The sequence below is a fragment of the Colias philodice genome, chromosome 18 (assembly GCF_061535455.1).
Source record: "Colias philodice isolate Cphi_HAF_F1 chromosome 18, ilColPhil1 Martin Lab GWU primary, whole genome shotgun sequence".
Classification (NCBI taxonomy): domain Eukaryota; kingdom Metazoa; phylum Arthropoda; class Insecta; order Lepidoptera; family Pieridae; genus Colias; species Colias philodice.
In genome coordinates, this window is record NC_143103.1 from 8,923,626 (window position 1) to 8,949,630 (window position 26,005).

The window sequence follows — 26,005 nt, forward strand, 5'->3', positions numbered from 1 at the left end:
GCAATAAAAGGTAGCCTATGTCCTTTCTCGGGTATCAAAATATCTCCATACCAAATTTCATGCAAATTGGTTCAGTAGTTTAGGCGTGATTGAGTAACAGACAGACAGACAGAGTTACTTTCGCATTTATAATATTAGTATGGATTATAATACACATATTGTATTTAATTCCCGGTCGACATGATATACCTAAGTTATATTTATGTAATACTAGCGACCCGCCCCGGCTTCGCACGGGTGCAATGCTGATACTAAATACACTACAGAAAAACTTTTAACGTTGTATATAAAAACATAGCGGCCCGGCCGGCCGGTACCGCCGCAAACGGTACGTCCCGCAATTTTTAAATCTGTAATATCTTCGAAAATATTCACTTAAATCATACGGTGTAAAGGGCCATATAGATCTATATTAAATGAACAATGTATTCAAGGTATTTAATTGGTTAAGGATTAATGCTGTATTGGTTAAAATCGCTTCGAAAATTAGCCATTATTTGTCGTAAAAAGTAAATGACAAAAAAAAGTTATTGTGGGTTATCCATAAGAGATAGACATATACACTGGGGTAGATCCCTTTAAAAATAATAAAAAGTGCAAAAAAATCGCAGTCGGATGAAACCCATTAGAGAAGGAGGGGAATATGATGAAAATTAAAGGAAAAATAAATTACGGTCAATCCGAGTTCGGGAAGTGGGAGGGGGGAGCTTTTAAGAGAAAAAAATGGTTTCTCTCGATTTCCGACAAAACTACAAGTCCTACGGAAAAAAGTTCAATGGCAAAGTTGTAGGTAATAAAAAAATCTACAACTTTTGTATTGACAATTTTTTCACATAACCTCAAAATTTAGGTGAAAAATTCAAAAAACCAAGTTTTTGGTTTTTTATATTTAACTACTTCAAAATTTATTTTTTTTCTACGACATTTGGTAGAAACTTGCTATATTATGTCCCAAATACACTGTAATTTATTTGATTGAAAATATTTATTTTTTCGCCTTATTTTGAATTAATACCAAAAAAACAACCTAATTTTCAATCGAAAAGTCACCCGTCAAAATATCAGCCTTTTTCAAAAACTTTCGGAGCCTTATATTCATCAAAATCTCTACTTTTATATGGTGTAAAAAAAATAAACCTTACCATAGTAAATGTTCTCAGGAAATGCTTACAAACAGTGTCATAATTAGCTTTTACTAAATCAGGCACACTTCTCGAACTCTATATCTTCTCTTGTATCGGCTTTTCGGTAATATTTCAAAAGAAAAAAAATTATCTGTTCTAAGTATAATATTTTACAGCATATTCAAAAGCAAAATGATGTCGATAAAAACATTTCAGGTAGTTTGAGAAGTGTGCCTGATTTAGTAAAAGCTCATTTTCACACTGTTTGTATGCATTTTCTGAGAACATTTACTATGGTAATGTTTATTTTTTTTTACACCATATGAAAGTAGAGATTTCAATGAATAAAAGGCTCCCCAAGTTTTTGAAAAAAGCTGATATTTTGACGGGTGACTTTTCGATTGAAAATTAGGTTGTTTTTTTGGTATTAATTCAAAATAAGGCGAAAAAATAAATATTTTCAGTCAAATAAATTACAGTGTATTTGGGACATAATAAAGCAAGTGTCCACCAAATTTCGTAGAAAAAAAATAAATTTTGAAGTAGATAAAAATAAAAAACCAAAAACTTGGTTTTTTGAATTTTTCACCTAAATTTTGAGGTTATGTGAAAAAATTGTCAATACAAAAGTTGTAGATCTTTTTATTATCTACAACTTTGCCATTGAACTTTTTTCCGTAGGACTTGTAGTTTTGTCGGAAATCAAGAGAAACCATTTTTTTCTCTTAAAAGCTCCCCCCTCCCTTTTCCCGAACTCGGATTGACCGTAATTTATTTTTCCTTTAATTTTCATCATATTCCCCTCCTTTTCTAATGGGTTTCATCCGACTGCGATTTTTTTTTGTTTCAAAAATTATCTACTCTAGTCTAATATGCCATCGCGGACTTTTCTGTAGACCTTTTCAATGTGTACAATACTTAGTACATTATTTTGATAAAACTCGTAGGGTTCAACCTGCGTTTGCAATGTAAGCGGAAGAAATGTAATTATTTACGACATCACATTAGAAACCTCAAAAATAACAGTACTTCTCCACTATTTAATGGATGTTATTATACATATAAACCTTCCTCTTGAATCACTCTATCTATTAAAAAAAACCGCATCAAAATCCGTTGCGTAGTTTCAAAGATCTAAGCGTACAAAGGGACATAGGGACATAGGGACATAGGGAAATAGGGACAGAGAATGCGACTTTGTTTTATACTATGTAGTGAAGTAGAAAAATAATCATGACAGTTGAATTATTGTAATCGCGTGTTTCTATCCTAACCCTTTGTTTTCTCTATACATTTTCAGTTAAAAAATTACATTTAACGTTTACAAAAATTCTGAATAATAAAATAACCAAATTATTATATCGCAATGCCAAAAATTTAATATAACAAAGTTATTTTAGCAATTTGCGGGCGCAATTAACCGAAGCGTCGTTTAGACGTAATTTATCAGCCCTGAATAAAATCTTTCAAAATTACCATATCAAGGGGCTTGAATTGGTTCCTATAATTTTTTGCTCTAAATTGATGACTTTGAATTAATTAATAAAAACCGGCCAAGTGCGAGTCGGGCTCGCGCACAAAGGGTTCCGTAGCAGCAAATATAATAAATTACAGTTAAATCAACCTATCTCAAAAACTATAAGAGATACTTTGATCAAACCAAAAATCGTTGAAAGAGTTAATTAGCATGCATCACCTCTATTTTTTTTAGAATTTTATACCCCGTAGTTATAAAAATAGAGGGGGGGGGACATACTTTTTACGACTTTGAGAGCTGATATCTCAAAAACCGTTCACTTTAAGAAAAATGTTTTTTAGAAAACTTTATATCATTTTAAAAGACCTTTCCATTGATACCCCACACGGGTATGTACATCGAAAAAAAAAATTTCATCCCTCAGTTACATGTATGGGGGGCCCCACCCCCAATTCTTTTTTTTACTATTTAGTGTCATATTTTTGTAGCGGTTCATACAACACATATTCCCATCAAATTTCATCACTGTAGTACTTATAGTTTCCGAGTAAATCGGCTGTGACAGACGGACAGACGGACAGACGGACAGACGGACATGACGAAACTATAAGGGTTCCGTTTTTGCCATTTTGGCTACGGAACCCTAAAAATGAAGGTATTTTGAAAATTTTCGTTTCGTAGAAAATCATAATTATGTGCTTGATACCATATTAGAATATTAATTTGACGAGACCACTTATTATTACAATTAATAACATACCGTAAATAGCTATATTTTACAGACGCTTGTAAAAGTTTATTTTACTTAATTAAATTGAAATTATTTTAATTTGTGAAAAAGAAAGTATATAGAGGTAAGTTTTATTATTAGGTAGGGTAACGGCACCAGTGGTCAGCCTCATAACAGCTTTTTGAAGTTTTGACAATTGCCATTTCTACAACAATCGTCGAATAAAAAACGTACAACATGTATGGATTTATTGTTTATTGTAGTTTCGAATCCGTGTTTATTAAAAACAATAATTCTCTTAGTAAAATATATAATTAATTTTAAACAAAAAATGGCCCAGTGTCCCAGTGAACAGCCTCTAAAAACCAATAAACAGCCTTGTTGAACCCAGTGTTCAGCCTTTAGTAAGTATAACTAATTATGAGATCAAAATAAACAATGTTATATCAAAATCAACTATATTAATCACATTTTTATAGCAACGATTCACTTAGCACAAAAAAATGTATATCGCACATAATACAAATATTATTTTAAACATACTATTACAATCTCTTTGTGTCTTCTTATTTTCTAGGAACTTCATATTATTTATCATAAAAACAGCAATAATTCTTTTTAAAGAAATCAGCGATATTAGTTTATAATATTATTGATGCATCTATAATCCACAATATATATAACTAGCTTACCGCCCGCGGCTTCGCCCGCTTTGTCTAAAACCTAATAAATTATATACTAAAACCTTGCTCTTGAATCACTCTATCTATTAAAAAAAACCGCATCAAAATCCGTTGCGTAGTTTTAAAGATTTAAGCATACAAAGGGACATAGGGACAGAGAAAGCGACTTTGTTTTATACTATGTAGTGATTATAATCAACCACAGGAGGATCTCTTTCGGAGGATTTCTCTGGAGGATACTGTTGTCTTGGCGGCATTTTTAGCTAGAAAAAAAGGGAACAATAATAACTTTTGGATATGAATACACAGGATACCATTATTTCAGGTAAAACTTAACTAACATGAAGTATTACTTATAGATTTAAACACAAACATTCGCATTTATACTTAAAATATTATTTCAATAACATGGTGGCTGAATACTGGATCATTGAGACCACAGATTGAGACCCAGTGATCAGCCGCTTGAAAAAAATATTTTGAAATGCGGCTGACCACTGGGTTTTCTAACAATTAGGAATAATCCCAGTAATCAGCCCCAGGGGCTGTCCATTGGATCTTTCATAAAAAATCAGTATCCAATGGTCAGCCCCTCAAATTTTTAAGTAAAAAAACAATATTTTTTATCAAATTTCATAAAATTAAATGCTCTAAGTAATCTATAAAGTTATTATCTATAAAACACAATCACATTTCATACTAAAATATGTTATTTCTCACCTTTCAAAAGAGCACCACGTGAAACAAAAAATATTGCAGACATGACACTTCTGCTCTTGTCGGCGGACAGCACCTGTAAGAACGTGTTTACTTCTCTCCCCTGACCCCCTGCTGCTCCTATCGCGTGATGCATGAACCAATAACGAAACAGAGCTTCTATTTAAGTGCGCGTGATTTGGTTATTTTGATTACAGCGATATTTATGGCCAATAAACAACGCAATAGGCTGATCACTGGTGCCTGGCTGACCACTGGTGCCGTTACCCTACTCGATATGTATTTGTTTAACAGACATCTTATTGCAATGAGACCGTTACCTTTGTCAAAAAATAAGTAGAGTTAAATTCATATTATAATTACACTATTGAATCTTCTTATTCAAAAAATTTCTACCAAAACAACGGGCACATCAAATTATGGGTTTTAAGCCAAAAATTACAACTGCAGCACATCTTCAATTAAGAATAGAAAACATAAAAGTACAGTTAACAACAGAAGTGGTTTGTTGTCTCGCAATCAGATCCCATGCAATTCCACAAAGCTTTGTATAAGCAAGTTCCGAATTTTGCATTTCACTGTACCTACAGCACATTATTAACGTAGTGGTTTCAGAATACAACTGTACCGGGATTTGTAATTTTGGTCTTGAAAACCTTTTAGTTTGGCAACTTTTGTGTAACCCATTGACCACCGAGCGGCCCGATCGGGCCGAGACACAATAGATTTTCTATTGTGTCTGTGATCCGAGGACTGACGGAGTAAACCACATACCTACCTACTAACTGGCAGCATCGTCTGTGTGTCATTCTTGTTTTTGTAAGCAAGGTAATTTTCTTTTATGAAATACTAGTTGTGCTCCGCGGTTTCACTCGCAGTGCTCCGCTCCTGTTGGTCTTAGCGAGATGATATTATACCTTCTCGATAATATATATATATAACACCGAAAGAATTTTTCAAATCGGACCAGTTCCCAAGATTAGTGCTTTCAAACAAACAAACAAACAAACTAAAGCTATAAAATATTAGTATAGTTTTATGGTCAAATTCCAGTAATATCCAAGTAAAATCTAAGCAATTCATAGTCTATTTGAGTAAATCCATTTGTTTATGGTGTACATTTTTAACTTAACATTACGCATTCTTACATACAAAAATTTTACGTTAAATGTAAAATAATATAATATATATATATAAATCTCGTGTCACAATGTTTGTCCTCAATGGACTCCTAAACCACTTAACCGATTATAATAAAATTCGCACACCATATGCAGTTCAATCCAACTTGAGAGATAGGATAGTTTAAACATGTAGGTACCACGGGCGAAGCCGGGGAGGACCGCTAGTAATAATATATTGGACAACAAAAGTTCCGATAGGCCTTCCTATATCAAAAATGATTTTTATTTAATTTTATTCTTACACTACCTGCTCGGCGCGGTTTCACCCTCGTGGCTCCACTCCTGTTGACCGTAGCGTGATGATATATAGCCTATAACCTTCCTCGATAAATGGGCTAGCTAACACCGAAAGAATTTTTCAAATCGGACCAGTAGTTCCCGAGATTAGCGCGTTCATACAAACAAACAAACAAACAAACTGTCACATTCAATTCGATTTTTTCCAATAATATTCAGATTTCAAGAAAAGTATTAAATTTGTATACAAACGTATTGTCGAAATTTATTCCGAACTCTTCTAATTGGCCCAAAGTGTAATTTCCCGCAGGACTATGGAGGGCCAAGTAATAAGCGTCAAGTTATAAGTCAAAATGTTTTACATTGCAAACGTATTTTTAATTGTTGCAAAAACAATAAACAATTTTGCCAAAATCTGCCTGTTATCGAATAGTTTCCTACTATATTAAATAATTATTTATAGAATATAACTAGCTTTCCGCCCGCAGCTTCGCCCGCTTTGTCTAAAACTTAATTAATTATATACTAAAACTTTCCTCTTGAATCACTCTATCTATTAAAAAAAACCGCATCAAAATCCGTTGCGTGTTTTTAAAGATTTAAGCATACATAGGGACAGAGAAAGCGACTTTGTTTTATACTGCTTATGTATAGTAATATTTCACCGCGATAAATGTACCTAAAGAAATATAACACACTGTTAATAGGTATGAAATTATCTTATTACCTCAACAGTAGCATCCTGATTATTTAAATTGATTAAGTATCTATTTTCTATCAAGAAAAAAACTACAGTTTTCAGTTAAGGGTGCGTATAAAGCAAAATTACCAATCTTCTATTAGATGATACGTGTAATATTCAAGACCAAATCAAAAAAATAAAATATATATATCAAACTAGATGATATGTTCAACGATTCTGTTCAATCAAAAACATAAAATATTAAAATTGACTCGATAAAAAAAATCACCAAGTTAGCTCTAATTTTCACACTTTTACGTTTTCTACTTGACATGGTAATACTTATTATGATTTTTTTTTCATAAACAATTATATTAAAACATTTGCAAGATATTTGTCAGAGCATTTTGTGTAATTACTTTTAGTTTTGGTTTTATCTGCGATAAACCACTTTTATCGTGACAAAACCAAACGTTTATCTCGAGAAAAAAAGAGCGCCAAAAGTGGTTTATCGTTGAACATATCATCTAGTTTGATATATATTTTATTTTTTAGATTTGGTCTTGAATATTACACGTATCATCTAATAGAAGATTGGTAATTTTGCTTTATACGCACCCTTAAATCACTAACAATTATTCATCCAATGCCATTCCACTTTACTTTAAACTCATTAAGAGGGTAGTTCTTACAAAAAGAACATTTAAACATACTTAACAGTTAGACATAGAATTCCTCAGGCAGTTGAATTATGTGCTAATGCGTTTCAGTAGTCTTCTGATTACAATTACAAATTGTTCCTTGATTTAGTTGGTCATTATCAGATGTTTTACAATAGAGAAAGGAAAAATAGATAAACGTATAAATAAGAGAATGTGTAGTAGTAAATAGTTGTGGTTTACAAATATTGTTTTTAAATTAAAATTGTATGTATATTTATTAGATTTTTAAATTTAAAATAGTATTGCTTTAAACATAATTAATTTTATGTTATTTATTTTAAGTTTTACTATATGTAGTGTATTTGCATTATGAATTATCTGTGCGTGATAATATTTACTAAGTGGGTATTTGAAAAATAAAAAGTTAGTCTCGATTCTAGCCGGTGTACATTATTTATTCCCGCATTGATTTCCTCATTCATCTTTTAAATATAACACTATAATTGTAATATAGGATGGTCAGTAAAAGACTATGTACAACAGATTTAATAGACTTTATTTAATAAAATTACATCGCTATTTTGAACGTTATATATATATTATGAATCATATTGCCTACAATTCATTAACATATTATTGATACGAAATATTACACCATTATTACTTAATAACATTATTACTTATTTATTACAGATCTACTATTTGCTTAACTTTGTGTGTTTACACAGAACTTAAACTGACACTTCTTCTCGTTCTTTCAGCATTCAGATAAAGGAACACATTTGCCAGTCTTCAGATTCCTTACATTTGGCGTATTACAGAAACACTGGGGCACACCACAGAGCCCAGCGTTGGGCCCAGTCAAGTTGTGAACCGTGGGATTGTCACATGACGGTTCTGCCTTCTGCGGACAATAGAGGACGGAGTGCTCGCCGGATGGGCATTTTGCTGTAAAATGTAAAAAATACATTAAATGAGTAAACGCCAAAAGTGTTGAAGATATAACTTAACATAAAAGGTATAACTAAAAACTTAAAAAATAACCGAATTGGTCCGTTCTCGGTTTTAAAACTTAGCAACGTATTTGGTGAATCATTTTTATTTATATAGGTGCAATTATATTTACTATTATACCAAAAATATTCATAATAGTTATGTAACGAAGTGTTTTTGTGGTAATATTTTTTTATGTCTGGAGATAGTTAGGTTAGAGAATGACATATATTACTTTTACGGTATGCGGTAAAACATTTAATTCCCATAGGAATTTCCTTTGTCCGCATAGACGAAGCCACGGATAACAGCTAGTGAATTAATATAATGTATTAATCTTACCCGTTGGGAACCCTTGACCTTCTATACTCGACACGGCGATAATAACACAAAAGACAGTAAATATCAGCTTCATGATAAATAATATTATAATAAAACGTGTTAGTGAATGAAATAAAGACCAAGTCAATAATAATATATTTATATTCAAGCTCTTATATACCAGTACAAATTGTAAGGGGAAAAACTATTACTAATACATATAGTCATAAAATAATGTTTCCTTAATAGAGGGTAATAACCGTACGACCATGACTGCATTGTTTATTCAGAAAAGTAAATAGACATGTTTTAAATAACATACTATACAGACAATAAGTACTATTATTTTACTAAGATATATCGTTACTATTCAAGCGTGACTTAAAATATATTTTTTTTGCATAATATTAAAAATTTATTTCATGATCATCATCATCAGAATTCCATTGTCCATTGCTGTAACGTATTTACTATGACTTAACTGTAGTTTTTTGGCATCTGTTGGTGCTTTTATTTCTTTAATTAATAAATTATCGATTAATGCATTTTTATTTTTTACTATTTATTATCTAACTCTATGAAGAAACAAGTTTTGTTTTAATCAAATGCAGCTGTTTTCATTTAGATTGCATTTTATTAACATTTGAAAACAAATTTACACCTTGAAAGGATAACCTCCTGCTAATTATAGATTTGAAACTTTGTAAAAACCTACTTAGGTGGAAAATTAATCCTTATCAATTATTTAAACGTATTCTGGTCAAAAAATTAAACTAAATCTTACTTATTTGAATATTAAAAGCTGAAGAGTTTTTTTCGTTTGTTTGAACACGCTAATCTCAGGAACTACTGGTCCGATTTGAAAAATTCCTTCCGTTTTAGATAGCCCATTTATCGAGGAAGGCTATAGGCTATATATAATTACGATAAGACCAACAGGAGCGGAGCCATGCGGATGAAACCGCGAAGCGCAGCTAGTTAAAAATATACGTAGATACTTTGTAGACATAAACACAGCCCCCATCGGATTTTATTATTCCAATTTTAAATCTCAAAATTAGTTCCATCCATTTTTAACAGCACCCTCGTAGCAAAGATAAATTTTATTTTTTAAAATAAAACGCAGGGTACAAAAAGAATTCTGTGTTATCTGTACTTTTATTTAGGGGTGTCGTAAACCTAATACCACCTTTTGTGACTCCATCCCTCCGTGAATGGTGGAAAGCGTAAATCTTGAGTTGAATTTTCCTTTATCTTTACGATCGTTTATAAAAATACTTTAAGTGACGATACAACGCCCTTGATTATGTTTCAGAAAATGTAGTTATTTAATATTTTGGTTATTAAAAGAAAATATTACAAGTTAGTTTATTTGTTACAATATAACTTACCTACCATTGATATTCCAATACAATGCTGATGGTGTAATGTTAACTTTCTTGAACAACTAAAATTGACTCAAATATTGTTAACTAGCACCTCCGCGCGGTTTCACCCCCGTTGCTCCACTCCTGTTGGTCGTAGCGTAATGATATATAACCTATAACCTTCCTCGATAAATGGGCTATCTAACACCGAACGAATTTTTCAAATCGGACCAGTTCCCGAGATTAGCGCGTTCAAACAAACAAACAAACTCTTCAGCTTTATAATATTAGTATAGATGACCTAAATTTGATTTAAGATACCTAAATTTTTATAAATTTATAAAGAATAGAAAGAGTTAATGACGTAATATTAACACAATTGTATTCGTTAAAGATACTTAAAACTTCTCAAACAAATCCTATAGACAAATCATATGCTTCTATTTAAAAGACACAACCCTGGATCAGTATATACACAACAGTCTTAATAACATCTCCCAGAGAACCCTAAAACCATACAACACTATGCAAGATGCAAGTAATTGCAAGTATGAAATAAAGCTTTGTAAGGTTTCTCTACATAAATTGGCGATTCACTTCCAAAGGCATTTCAAAAGGAATAAACAGTATTCTTTGCGGGATTCCTTGAGACTTTGTATTGAAATATTGCAAGAAGTTACCCAGTAATTGGGGTAAACTGGACTGAAAGTTATGAAAGACGAACTTTAATAAATAATAATTTTCTTCGTTGCAGTTCTACGGTTTTTATTCGAGTTGCAACTGTATTTTGCAATGCGCTTAAGTACAAGACAGTATAATGAATGTAGGACGAGTGTTCAATTACTGTTTCTAGATCTAAAAATATAATAGGTAGTCGTTGAATTATTTAGTTATTATAATAATAATAATAAAAAAAGATTCAAAATATGGGAATGTTGAAATGTTTAAGCATGTACAACATATTTTTTCAAATGTTTTCGCTTTGAAAGGTTTCTGTTAACATAAAATAGTTTTTTAAACTTCTATTTTCTTATAAAGCTGCCAAACAAAAGAGAAGACAGAGGACATAGGGGAGGGAAACACATTTTTTTGACAGGCACGTTTATTTTTTTCAGAAAGCGATTATACACTGCTACGAGTGTGTACTGTGCACCTCAACAAAGATTCGATTTCTTCGCAGAATTGCCAACAATACTCGGCACCGACCTATATGCGGAAACGTCAAAAACTTAATAAAAGTGTCTTCCGTCAAGTCGACGTGAATCGAATCGCTTAGCTCAAAAAGGTCGACAAATAGTGCGGGGTTATCGGCAGTTTGGTGCCAACAAAGGATGCAATTTGTCAAATCAAACACCACTAAGCGCAAATATACGGTAGAATATTCGGGACGTTTCCGCGGCGAGGTTTAGGCTGCAGTTTTTGTGACTTTACGAGAGGAGGATTTTTTACGCCTGTTGTTATATTAATTATTAACTTAATTATTATTAACGTCGTACCAAGTTAATTTATTATTTTTAGAAATAATAAAGAGAAAAATATTCTTAAAACGTAAAGCATTTATAACTATATGAACTTAAATGTACTTAAGCTGGTATCTAGATAGAAGACAATATTATAAGTGTGATAAATGGATATATTAATTTGTTCATTGTCTCACTATAGTTAAACTTTCTGCTCGAAAATTTAATTTATGAACGAATATTACCATTACATACGGTCACGGTAAACTAGGCTGAAAAATTTAGCAAATAACCAAAATTGATATCTACTGAGTACTGAGATAAGATCCTATAAATCTATTACTCGTCATTAAACCTACTTTTTAACAATATTAGTTTTTCAGCAATAGGTACTCTCGTTGAATTACTTACCCGCTCCATATATCCAACCCGTATATTTTTGATTAGACAAATTGGTATTTTCGCTCCCCTATCTTAAAGTTGACAAAGAATTTAAGTGTTTACCGTTTGAAGTAAGTAATTTTTCACCTCGCACACTTTAGTTTAATTATATTTTCACCTAGGTATATAAAACCGTTCTTCCAATGCTGACATGGTCTGTGGAAAAAATATATCGTTTCGACGACGGTTAAGCTCACAAAATATCGATGGTGGCAATTATTACTATGTTGTATTGATAATTAATCGTTGAAGCTACTTGAGTAAAGAAACAAAGAACGTTTTTAGTCCGTTGACTATAATGCCTTACCTCGTTGTTACTACAGTAGAACTCTCAGCATTTTAGGGGTTTAAAATTCCTTGCAACGTATTATAAATTTTTTAATTAAGTACCTAAATATTCTTAGAAAAGAGGTTTCACTAAAATGTGACTACAACCCTTACAACCTCAAACTCAAAGTTATACTCGCTAATTATTCTGTACCTCCAAGAATCTAGTCTACATATATTCATTAAAACTTTTCCAGGCTTATTCAATAATTTCGCAATTAAACTTAAAAGTACTATATCTTCGAAAGCAAGTTAATTGTCTTACAGTCTAGCCAACAGTTTGTGACTGAAGTTATTTACGGGTAGAATGTAATTAAAGTCAAGAATTATTTGCACCTAGAGCGAACAAATGTTTTCTCTTACAATATCTTGGGATTAAATATCTGTTTAATTGTTTGCGTATTTGCAATTGAGTGCAAAATAATCAAGATTTAAGAATATTAGGTATGTCCTAATATTATAAATGCGAAAGTTTGTGAGGATGTGTGTGTGTATGTTTGTTACTCTTTCACGCAAATACTACTGAACTGATTACAATGAAATTTAGCACACATATAGATGGTAACTTAGATTAACACATAGAATAGGTTTTATCCCGGAAAATTACACGGGAACGGGAACTATGCGGGTTTTTCTTTGAAAACGCGGGCAAAGCCGCGGGCGAAAAGGTAGTTTATTTAATATGTTCAAAGATAGTTAAAATTCTTTTTATTAATTTTATTCGTTCTTTGATATTCCAATGAACTTTGTAGTTTTGGATCTCACAATATTACCATTGCCCGAACATTAGAGAAGAGAGACGTATCTAAAAATATTTATTCAGGTTCAAACTATCTCGATAATTCGAAAGCAATATAACATGCTTTTATATTCCACTCACGTACATTAAAAAAGTTTTTCAATGGAAAAGCCATTTATTTCGTTCCCGAAATTATATTTGAAAGTTTTATTTAACTCGCGAATAATAAACGGATTTATTGCTAAGTCTGACTCTTGCTACCCAAAAGACTGGCATCAACAACCTTAAATAAGTTTCCATAAAACGAAATTACAGTACATTCAATAAAATCTCGTTCGAAAATCAAATCAACGAATCATAGCAGCTCCCGCGTAATGTCATCAATCATGGCGGGTTTTCGAAATGGCGCCATCTGTGCGGTTCCGACGCGTTCAGTATAAAAATGCAGATAAAATGAAACTTCTTTTATTTTTGGGTGCAACTTTGATGTGTTCTTTTATCTGCGACACATTTACGGCAACATATACATATATTTTCTTAACATTTTATAGAAGACGCTATTTCAATTCTTAAAGGCATTCTTTTGTCCATTCCTTTATTTAAAAAAAACACATTTCGGTAATAGATATTGATTTCTGAACGCAATAATGTGTGAAATGTCGTTACTTAGGTACATTTTTTTCTTGTTTCATTTTGTTATTATCACAAGGTATTCATAATAAAATTTCCTTTAAAATAGATACATATCTATTTAATCAAAACATTTCTCGCATTTATTTTACGCATCTCCGAAGTCACGTAGCCAACAAAGGTTGCCATTTTTTATCTGTATCATTTAATTTTTATAGCGGTCGATTACATTTCGTCCCTTATGCCCTTGTTGGGTTGCCAACATTAATATTTAATGAATTTTTCAAGAGTTCATAACAAAATTCTGGTAAGTACACCGAACATACGTTAACCTTATGAATAAATAATAATATTTGGAAATATAAAATGTATGTTATTTATTAAATTTGTGTGAGTATTTCATATAAATTATAAAATATATAACTTTTCTTATCGTACGGTTAAAGGCCTATATACAACTTTATAGTAAGTTTGTTGTAATTGGTAATGAAAAGGTACATAATATAAATCTACACTAATATTATAAAGAGGAAAACTTTGTTTGTTTGATTGTAATAAATAGGCTTATAAACTACTGGACCGATTTTAATAATTCTTTCACCATTCGAAAGCTACATTATCCACGAGTAATATAGGATAGGTTTTATCCCGGAAATTCCATGGGATCGGGAACTATGCGAGTTTATCTTTGAAACTTTGGGCGGAAAGCTAATTATTTACAGTAGACTTGTTAACATACTCTACATTCTACAATATTGAAAACAGCTAAGCTAACTGGAAAAAAATTGTTCATTTTAGTGTTTTCTGTCTATTTACATCTAAATTTCATTATCATTTTGGATTAAATGTATTTTCTTTCTTCTTTCTTTCTTTCTTTCTAAATTAAAAATCACAACGATCTAAGCAATAAACAACAAAAACATCTTTCCAGCAACAACCAACAAAATCAACAAATCTTACCCTAACCCCAACATATTCCTTGAAATAAACACCTATATCCCATGTCCAGTCCAACGTACAAACAGTTGGAATAATTGATCAAGCGGACCCATTCTACAAAACGAAGTCCACGTTTTTACCGATATGTCCGTATTTGCATAATGCCGTCCACGATTTTCGCTCACATTGCCCCATAGATTTTGCATATTAATTCCGACATCCGGTCCGCATTATGCAAACAGAATTCAATTAAACGCTCCCATTTTCATGTTACCTATTATGAGATCCGATATTAAACCTGATAAAATTTCAGTTTGATTATTAGTATATTTTAATGTAATTAGTTCTGTTAAGCCTTTGTTTCTTAAACTCAATATTCATAAGCTCGATTGTTTTTGACGGCATTGATAAGAAACTTTTCCGCATAGCGATAAGATATTTTGTTAACGAAACAGAAGAGAAACTAAAATAGGCTTACTAAAGCGCGTGACACACGGTGAAGATACTATAATATTTTATCTTAAGATACTGTTATATTTTATATTACAGTATCTTAAGGTATCCGGTATCAGCGTTCTGACCATCATTTTTCTTTTTGTCATTGCGTACTAAGACCCCTGTAGAACCGCCATCCTTTTACAAATGACCCACAAAATTTCGGGTACGAAAAATGATGGTCAGAACGCTGATACCGGATACCTTAAGATACTGTAATATAAAGTATTATAGTATCTTCACCGTGTGTGACGCGCTTAATAGAGACAAAACTTGTGTGAGTCTGTGTGAGTCTTGTGTGAGATATTATGTATTACTAAGTAAATGCTAAATTTAATTCAGGAAATAGATATTTCTTCTCTATAGTGTGCATACAATATGATACAATTATAAATCGTTATAGGTTTTGACAGTTTTACTAGTAGGTACTGTTAGCCGGAAATTTCTTAGCAATTGCCAGTAAAAGTAAGAATGTCAGGAAACAAACAATTTATATCTATAGAATTTTTAAGTAGTAAAGTAGTTTTTCTTTGTTGGTAAGGATTGTCGAAATCTGGCTGCAAAGATATCAGATCTTTTTTACGATACTCGCACCAAATAACCCATGCTATATATATGCAATACAATGCCCATAAATTACCAATTCTTTCCATACCAAAACATTTGTAATAACATCTATTTATAATGTACAGTGACGTCACAACAAATACCTTGTCGCACCTCTTATTTCCCCGGAGACCGCCTCTCATAAGTTGCCTTCTTGTTTGCAGTGTGTGTAAGTTTGCCAGACCTTGTTTGTGAAGAAATTTACATTGACGTACAATATTGAGTTCCGTAGGTACAAGTCGATAAACAAACTAGTACGATGACTAAATAGTTACTAGCTAGTATACTATTTCAGTTTCTGCAAAATGTTTGATTAATTTTGAAAGTGACCCTCGTAATAATTTAAATTACATATTCGTAGAAGGTGGAGTTTGAAATGAAATATGTCACTATAAGAAGGTCCTGCAAAGATATACCAATAATTGAAATTGAATATGAATATGTGAAATCTTAATATATATATAAATCTCGTGTCACAATGTTTGTCCTCAATGGACTCCTAAACCACTAAACCGATTATAATAAAATTCGTACACCATGTGCAGTTCGATCCAACTTGAGAGATAGGATAGGTTTTATCCCGGAAATCCCTCGGGAACGGGAACTATGCGGGTTTTTCTTTGAAAACGCGGGCGAAGCCGCGGGCGGAGAGCTAGTTCTATGAAACATGAGTGGATTAAGGACAAGAAACAATTGCCGATTTCCTTACTTCATATCATTACAATATGCCTTGTTTGGTACAAGATTTAAAAATAAGAAAGTTCAAAAGAAATATCTGAAATAACGTTTATTTGTAATCCAACACGGTAACCGATCAATAAATCTGAGTCAGGTAAATAAATCACGCATTACCAAAAAACATTATCTCCTTACCTTTTCCATTTTATCTAAAAATAACGCACACTTGTAAATTGTACGTATAAAGTCTGAAATAGATCACTACGCACAGCTCAGTTTTTTCTATCCCAAGTAACTAAGTTTTATTTGTGCTTATCATAGACTAGCTGTGCCCCGCGGTTTCACCCGCAACGCTCCGCTCCTGTTGGTCTTAGCGTGATGATATATAGCCTTCCTCGATAAATGGGCTATCTAACACCGAAAGAATTTTTCAAATCAGACCAGTAGTTCCCGAGATTAGCGCGTTCAAACAAACAAACAATCAAACAAACAAACTCTTCAACTTTATAATATTAGTATAGATTTAGAAACACATTATTCATAAGTAGTTCATTTTATTTCCTTGAAACACGAAACCTCAACAATTATAAATAATTGTAATGCGGCAAATATAAATATTTGCCACATATCTATTATTCGCAAGAAGTCGATTTTATCAATTTCCTTGAAACACGAAACCTCAACAATTGATTATATTCGCAACATAAGAAAGATGGTAAGACGGATAATGACCCTCTTCTTATAAAGACATTCAAAGACAATGCTTAATCACCCAATCAGAGTTTAGTCACAAATCAAAACTGCCGGATTCAATTACTTTGTTTGACAGATGGCTTTGCCAACTAGTTTCCTTTTTGACTAAAGAATATTATACTTTATTTCAAGGGATTACGGTTTTAAATAGCTTGGTCGTCACGGTCGTTAGCATGGAGGTCCTAGCAATGATTGATTCGGTTTAACATATTATTGATTGTCGATTGTCATTTTAAAGTTGGAAACTTTTTGGCTCGATATTAGGACGTGTTGGTTTGAAGAATTATTATAATGCGTCATTTGAAATGTTAATTCTTGAATTTGGTCCTTCCTTGTGCTTTTTTACAACAAGATCAGCCAGGTGCATGCTATTTGCTAAACTTCACATTTCAATCTCTCAAAAAAAATCTTATCTTCATATCTATCACTACAGCTCACTAAATAGTTACTACCACTATTATCGGATTCCTATTATTTCTATCTATCTTTGACCGCCTCCTTGGTACAGTGGGTGACGCGTGAAGCGTAGCACTGAGGGGCCCTGGGTTCAATTCCCGGTGGAGACGAAGAAAAAATGTCTTGGTCTGGTAGGACACAGAAGGCTGACCTACTTGTCCCTAAAGAAAATCGATCAGTGAAACAGATGTATAATGCATCTGCCCCTTACCCCACTTGGGGACATGGGACTTCACGCACAATATTTCTATCTATAAGCCAGCATCAACCAAATCCGTATAAAAAGCTTTACATTCACGACACTTAGCAACGTCTCAAAACTGAAAGTCACTAATTACCGAAGAAATTGATGTTGTCGCTAGCAGATTTTTCTAACATCAGTTTAATTAACATCATATCCGCTCGCTGTTAATGAGTCTATAATTAATAGCAAGCCTGCAAGCTTGCAGTTTTAAATTATACGTTTTTCCGAGTCATGTTATTATAGTTACAAAGTTGCTAATTCATATTTTCTCGTTTTTTTCTTGTTCTAAATTTATTAGTGACCAATATTAGTACAAATCAGTGTACTACTATCAGATACGAGTTTCTTCAAATAATAATATAAAAAGTATGGTTTATTATATTATTTATCTAGTACTTATCTAGTATATCTCTGTGTGGAATTTCGTCAAGATCCATTCACTATATAAAATAAAATAAAAAAAGACGTGCACTCGGGGACTGCCGCGGTAAAGCTATTGCATGCTATGCCTTCAAGCCACACCTCCGCGCCCGTCGGAGTGGGGAGCGTGAGGTTTTTCGTTACGGAATTTCTGGATTCGGTCCCCGCGCTCAAGGCCCGCGATAGAAGCTATGCAATAGCTTAAAATATGTAGTAACAAACATTGCTTCATAATCACAAGTAGTCAAGTTCATAATTGGACATTTAAACTTACAACTGCAATATACAGTCGCTATGTCTTATAATGTAATTTCTTCCAATATCTGTTTGGATAAACAATAATGCAACCAAACCAAAAACTCCTTTAAAAGCTCAAAAAAAGCCAGGTAAGCTTTTCCTCCCAGACGTATAAGATAAACCAAAACGCTTCCGTCATTACTACAGCAACAAGTAAATTTTATATGAACTTTAAAATGCATTACACAGAACAGAATTCAAATAGGAACAGCTCGTATATTATGAAACCAACCTTAAGAACACTCAAGATTATTGCAGCCATAAATAATGTAAGAGATGCTAGTGCACTTTTGTATTAAAGCCTATGAGTTTAGTTGGAGATATATTTTAAATTTTGCGAGTTTCATTTTAGTTCTATCAATGTGTATAGAGAGGAAATATGTAGGATCTGGATGTTATTGAAATGTATCAAGGACAGGAATAATAAGACTCTTGAAACTTGCTTTTCCTTCTTCATTATTTAAAATTCAATTTTCAAAACTTTAAATCAACACCAATAGTTAAAGATTTCGGAAGACGGTTAGGAAGAAGTTTTCTTACATTTAATAACCATAATAGAAAAACAATCAATAAAACTTGATTTACTTAGTAAGATCTATATAAGCTATCTTAATTTGATTCCACTTTACACAATTTCACTTCTAAAGAACATTCCAGACGTTCGCAATCCAGAATATTTCCATCTTTTTACCACCATTCAAATGTAAGGCAACAAAAGTGCCTTTCATATTCCAACACCAACTTCGAAGCAAAGGCGTCGACGTCAATTTTCTGTTTCATCGGATTCCTTAACGCGGCTTTCAACGACTTTGTCCTCTATTTGATGTATTGACGCATACATTTTTCCTTAGAATGCAGTAATAGGTTTTCATGTGCTTATTTTTATTATGTAAACCTTAAAAGCTTAGAATTTATTATGCTTACAAGGTAGTTACACATTTTTTACAGTAATAGAACAATAACAAATGAAGAACGCATCGTCATTGCAATGTCATTTTTAATTAATTGTCATTTTCAAAAACCCCTTTAGTATTTTCTTCTTTTATATATTAATTTTTAATATTAATTGTTAAAATTTATTTATTATATTTCTTTTTTAATATTAATTGTTAAAATTTTGTTGTAGTGTGGTGTGTTGAAAGTTGTTGTGGTGAAATAGTCTCACCTAGCGCTCTAATCATTAGGTATTTATCTTCATTGTAACTAATTTAATAGGTACTCATAATTAAAACTATTACGTATCTCCATGAAAAACACATTCTGATACTGTATAGAAAACATTCTAAAATGCTCACGTGTATCAGCAAATCTAGAACATTCCTAACAATATTTCATCAAACATATTCCTTATCAACATTTCGTCAGAATCTCAACAATCGCAAAACTTAATATCCTGACAATCTTTTTTCAATACCAACTATTTCGATTTTACGCTAGTTATTTTATCCGTCATTCCAATGGCTTCCCGGATTATCCGTGTTCTGTTTAATTTGTCGGAAAATTATATTGCTTTCGTTTTTATTAACATGCTCCATTATTGACTATTGTAACTCTCTACGTTTGCCTGTTATATCATAATAACGGAAAACCTTTGTTACCATTTTTTATTGGGGTTATACTTTGTAATGTATATTGTTATGATATCAAACAAATAAATAACTAATCTTCTTTAAAGTTATAATAGATAAAAGAGCAATGTAACATAAATAGTATCTAAATAGGTACAGTAATGATTCACGATCAAAATACAATTGATACCTACTTAACATTACAATATGCCTGGATATACAATAGTAAAACAAGAAGAATGCAACGGTTATAAGCAATACTTATTATATGTCTTTCTATCCTGAATGAAAATTTCATTATAAGGATCAAGTTGTTACCACATTCTTGATACTTAAGTACCTATGTATAATGAAATTTTTTATTTGTTTATCTCACTGTTTTTTCACTCTAGAATATATAAAAATTTGGCACGCATAACGTATTCATTTTTCATGATAAATTAATTAAAAACAGCTCTTCAATCATTCATCTCTAGAACACCCAATTCTTACCTATCCCGGTAATAAAAATTATTTCAAATAGCACCATATTTCAATGCTTCCAGCAATGAATAATCGGACCACAGACATTGGAGTCCCAGAATCAATCCCAGCTTGATTTATCGTCTACCCGCTAGTCCGGGATAGTTTTTGTCACCATCCGGGGATAGCTGAGTTATACCGGTCCTTTCCCGGATTAGAATTACTTTTGCCTGATTTACATACGGTTTATTTGGAGTTTTAATAGGCGTTAAATAAGTGTAATAATTATTATTTGAGCTATGGTTGTCCTGTACTCGTAGAGGTATTACACCCAAAATAATTGTAGTTCTTTGAAAAATTACATCACTTTAAACACGAAAATATATAATACTAGCGGTCCGCCCCGGCTTCGCCCGTGGTACATAATATTTACGTTTTCTCTACATAAGAACCATCCTCGTACTTCAAGGAATATAATAAAAAAAGAATTATCGAAATCGGTTCAGCCGTTCTCGAGTTATGCGCTTACCAACACATTTTGCGATTCATTTTTATATATAAGATGAAGTCTTATTTTGTATCGAAAATGCCTAAGGAAAATGCCATCTTTGCATTGTTGTTAGAAAATCAATATACCAGAATAATATATAGGCATACAATATTTTATGCATGTTTTATTTTAGTACACTATATTGTATACATATTATGTCGTGGCCATATCGTAGATATGCTCATTTCATGAATGAAATGAGCAAATCTACGATATGGCCACGACATACTTATACATGAATAAAAAAAAATGATGAAAATGAACAATATGTTACCAGAAAGATGTAGCAAAATTGGCGGCCTTATCACTAAGCAGTGATCTTTGCCAGACAATAAATGGTGTAGTTATAAATTTTCCCTTGTCACTACTGTTATGATATCATAATAAGAAACTATTAACATGCTTATAATTGAACAATATCCAATGCATATAATTGCATCAAAACAAAGCAGTCCCTGAGAGCAAGAGTTGAACAAATTGCTTGTTCCCTTGCGACGGTATATTGGACAGGCAATATTGTATTGGCATATTTCAGATCTTAAGGTAAATCTCTTGAGGTGAAATTACAGCTGGAAACTTCGATGACCTGGAATAATCTATAGTTTTAATATTATGAGCTGAAACAACAAGCTGAAATATATATCAGACTTTTATAGAAGAAGCCTTCAAGAAGTAAAAAGGTAAGGTAAAGGTGGCGGAGCAATGGTGACAAATATAAAATTATTTTTTGAAGTTTTTTACTAATAAAAGATTGTTCATATATTTATGTACGCTCTGCCCTACTCCTGTCCTTTACTTAATTTCTCATTGTACAACCGGTTGTCTGGAAGAAATGGCTATTTAACGATAAGGCCGCCGTTTGTTACAATGTATCCTAGTTTCAATTTGTAATTTTCATTGAAATAAAGTATAAATAAATAAATAAATAAAAAGATTGTAATAGAGCCTTTAATTGCCAATGCAAACTTTGAATATAGAGCAAAGATTATTATAAAGATTTTATTTCTTTCTGATACTTAACATCAAAAGGAATCATTACCGCTAAACTAACCATGCTTACGAGCAAACAAATAATCTGATGTCATGTATAATACACATTTCCCTGGAGTACAAAATACCCTTTTTATTCAATTTAATATCCACAAAATTTATCATGAAAACTGCATAAATAACTACCGTAATTAATTATTTAACCTGTTAATGGGCATGCCTTTATTTATTATTAATTGTAAGTGTAATGAGATGAGTATCAAGTGATATTTAAAACTAATTGCAATTTATTCACATTTTGCACGTTCAATTATTTACCGTCGGAATGAGTAAGATATTTTTGTATCAAATACATAGCTATGTAGCAAATAATATTTCAGTTTATTTAAACACTAGCGGTGCTACGCAGTTTTATAATATACCTATTACCTAGCCTATAGCCTTCCTCGATAAATGGGCTATCTAACACTAATCAAAGAATTTTTCAAATCGGACTAGTAGTTCCTGAGATTAGCGCGTTCAAACAAACAAACAAATTCAGCTTTATCATATTATAGTATAGATTTATCCCGACGTCTTAAACTCGAACACTTTGCGGCGAGCGTTAAAAAGTTTAATTTCTTAATGTAGATTAATAACACTAGCGTTTAATCAAACTCAAGCAAATAATAAGTTATTAACAATTTCTCTATTGAATTTCCTACATCGTTCAAAACACTTATCAACTCCCACCACATCTAAACCCGAGAATGTATTTTCAAATAATTAACGATCGCACCTGACTTAAGTTTGACACAAGACAAGCACGCTGCAGTCTGCAGTGTTTAAAAGACGTTCATCTGTGGGACAATTCATGAGAAATACAGATAGGAAATGAGTGGGTTCGATAGTGTTTTTCATTTTCTTTCATGGAGAAAACCAGAAGATAGCTCTATATCTTTCTTTGATTCATTGAGACAGATTGAAACATAATATTAGTGTGTTTTCGGTGTTTTATAAATTTGAATGAAATGTTTGACATACTATTCAATACCTAAATTATAATAATCCTACATTCACAACAACCACAAAATAAGAAATACATTTCTCACTATTCCTCACAAGTTCATGTCGCAAAGCAAACACCGCGAAACTACGCGACTGCGTTGACAAACTTCCATCACCTCACTTAAAATTATCGGCACATGACAAAGGGGAAGTTCCCTAAACTTGGAATTATCGTGTGCACCCAGATGGCGCTCGGATTACTTACTCTAATTTCAGTATTTGTCTCTAAATAATAGGAATAGGCAGGGAGCTGGCGGTTAAATTGCTTAATCGATCGAATCAAGGTACGGTAGCAATTAGAGCAAAGTTATTACGACTACAAATACAGTTAATTTGTCACGATTTAATTTGTTTGTTTTATTACCGGTCAGTCTAAGCATTGTACCTACATGTAGAGAGATGGAAATCTATTTAGATGCACATTACACGTAACACAAATAGCAAGATAGGAACAATAAATTCCATTTTATACTCAAAAAAATACGATTTTTTTAAAGTAATATACAAGCATAATCGCCCCAAATGCTAAAGCTAATCTTTGGACTTTTTAAACACATTTTATTCATAGAAAACAGAATTATTTATTAAATTTCAAAATCAAATAAGTAAACAGTCGTGTCATTCAGCTCCCGGCCTCAAATTAAGGCGATGAGTTATTTGTAATTATGTTTGAAGTAAACTCTAGTCTAAGAGGGGTTTAAGTTTCTGTCTTTAGTAATTGCATCCTTAACAAGTTCGACTGTACCGCGTTGGGGTAAAATATTCGTAAAGAGATAATTTGTAACTCGATCCCTTTCCGGGATGAATAATACAATGATAATAAAATAATGATAATGTAAAGCGAACCTGAATTTGGACTTTTAGTTTTTTGTGTAAACAAATGATTAAGCTATTTGCATAGCTTTTATCTCAGACTGAGCGCGGCGACCGAATGTAAAAATTCCATAACGAAAAAACCTAACACCCACCACTTCAACCGGCACAGCGATGCGATGCTATGCAATTATAATAGCTTTACCGCGGCAGTCCTCGAGTGCCACACGTATTTTTTTTTATATTGTAACAATTATTTTTGTTTCCAGATAGAATGCAGCTTTTTACGCACTGATTACTGTATTATGTACAGACTGATTCTCTTTTGTTATTTTTGTACGGGTTACAAACTCTGAATCTCTGAACCGCTGTGCTGTAAAATTATTTTTTACTTGCGTGTATTGCACGCTTTTGTACTTACATCAAAAACATTTATTTAAATAATAAATGGTGTCCCTTACACACATAAAAACCGAAAGAGTACAACGGGTGGCGAGAGGTCAGGCGTCGCCTCGGTATGGCGAAAGACGTGGGTTCGAATCCCGCCTCGTAAAAAAAATACCTAATAAATAACCCCAAACATTTGCTTAAATATCGAATTGTATATGTGTGTAAATTATATATTATATTAATCAACTTCCAAAAATAGCCTGGTGGTCGAAATTCGACCTACTAACTCTTGTTAGCTTTCCACTGTATATTGCGATAAAATAAGCATTAGATCTAAATATGTACGCAAATAACGATGTGAAATGTGATATATGAACTAAAATACTTACGAGGATTCGGTCCACAGCTCATTAATATATTTTTCATAGTCGATAAATGAGGTGGTGGATTGCCTGATGGTAAGCACTATCGAAATGACATAAAAAAATGTGTTAAATGGGAGTCGAACTTGCGACATTTACGTCTCCGTGCAAAATATAAAGTACAAGGTGGTACAAGCAATTATAAAAAATTGGCTGAACAACCAATTCATGACCGTGCCAGCCGTTGCTTAACCTTAGCTTTATTGTTGTCATTGCGGCAACAGAAATAGGTATATCATTTCCGAATTTTCGAAAATACATATTCTAAGAGAGAGAAAATCTCCATTCCAACTCCACTCCAACTCACAAAAAACACACTATTTACTGTAAAAAGCGCCAATGTAACTTCATAAAGGGTAAGTAACCCTATCTGGTTTGAATAAAGGGTTCTAGGTCCCCTAGGGAAGGGAACAATAAACTCACTTCATTGCTAGGCCTAACGATCTTTTGTTGAGGGAAACTGTGAATGATTTTGTATTGCTATTCTTAACCGACTTTAAAATATGAGGTAGACAATTCACGTGTGAAATGATGTGTCGTAGATAGAAATTATCCCGTAAAATTCTGAATTTCAGTAAGTTTGAACGGACGATGATTTTTTTACTGGAACAATACAAGAGAAATAAGTTACCATTAAAATAATACAATATAAATAATAAATACCTACTGTGTTACAATATCATTTTACTTATTTTAAAAGACACTGAATGGCTAGCTCGTAACAACTGTTTTCTTGCTGTCAAAGAATATAAAAAAAGAACCAGATACTAAACTGAGCTCTACAATATTAGAAAATACAAATAAGTGAATATATTAACAGACTTCACGTAATCTATAAACCACTAATAACATAAACATTCGACAAGAATATGACATATCAAACTAAACTATTAAAACAAACTTGATCAAAAACTAACATCACAAACTGTTCCACAAAGAGGGTCGGAATACAATTGCCTCTCAGAATCGACTAAATAATTAATCAGCTAACACAGCATTGCTTTCAAAAGGTGCTTACAATAATAGTGTATAATTTATTTAAGCAATTTCGCAATCGTAACTATTTTCCTCTATTGTGAGTTAGCCTGCTGTGACTTCACA

The 26,005-nt window shown here is 32.3% G+C and overlaps 1 protein-coding gene across 1 annotated transcript; it reads right to left on the reverse strand.

The window, feature by feature from the left end:
* Nucleotides 1-8,035: 8,035 nt before the first annotated feature.
* LOC149480667 (uncharacterized) lies at nucleotides 8,036-8,923 on the reverse strand. The gene is made up of 2 exons (XM_089706932.1): nucleotides 8,832-8,923; nucleotides 8,036-8,444 (listed from the first exon to the last, which is right to left on the reverse strand). The coding sequence occupies exons 1-2, from the start codon at nucleotides 8,902-8,904 to the stop codon at nucleotides 8,254-8,256; spliced, it is 264 nt and encodes an 87-aa protein (XP_089563058.1). The 5' UTR covers nucleotides 8,905-8,923; the 3' UTR covers nucleotides 8,036-8,253.
* Nucleotides 8,924-26,005: the final 17,082 nt, after the last annotated feature.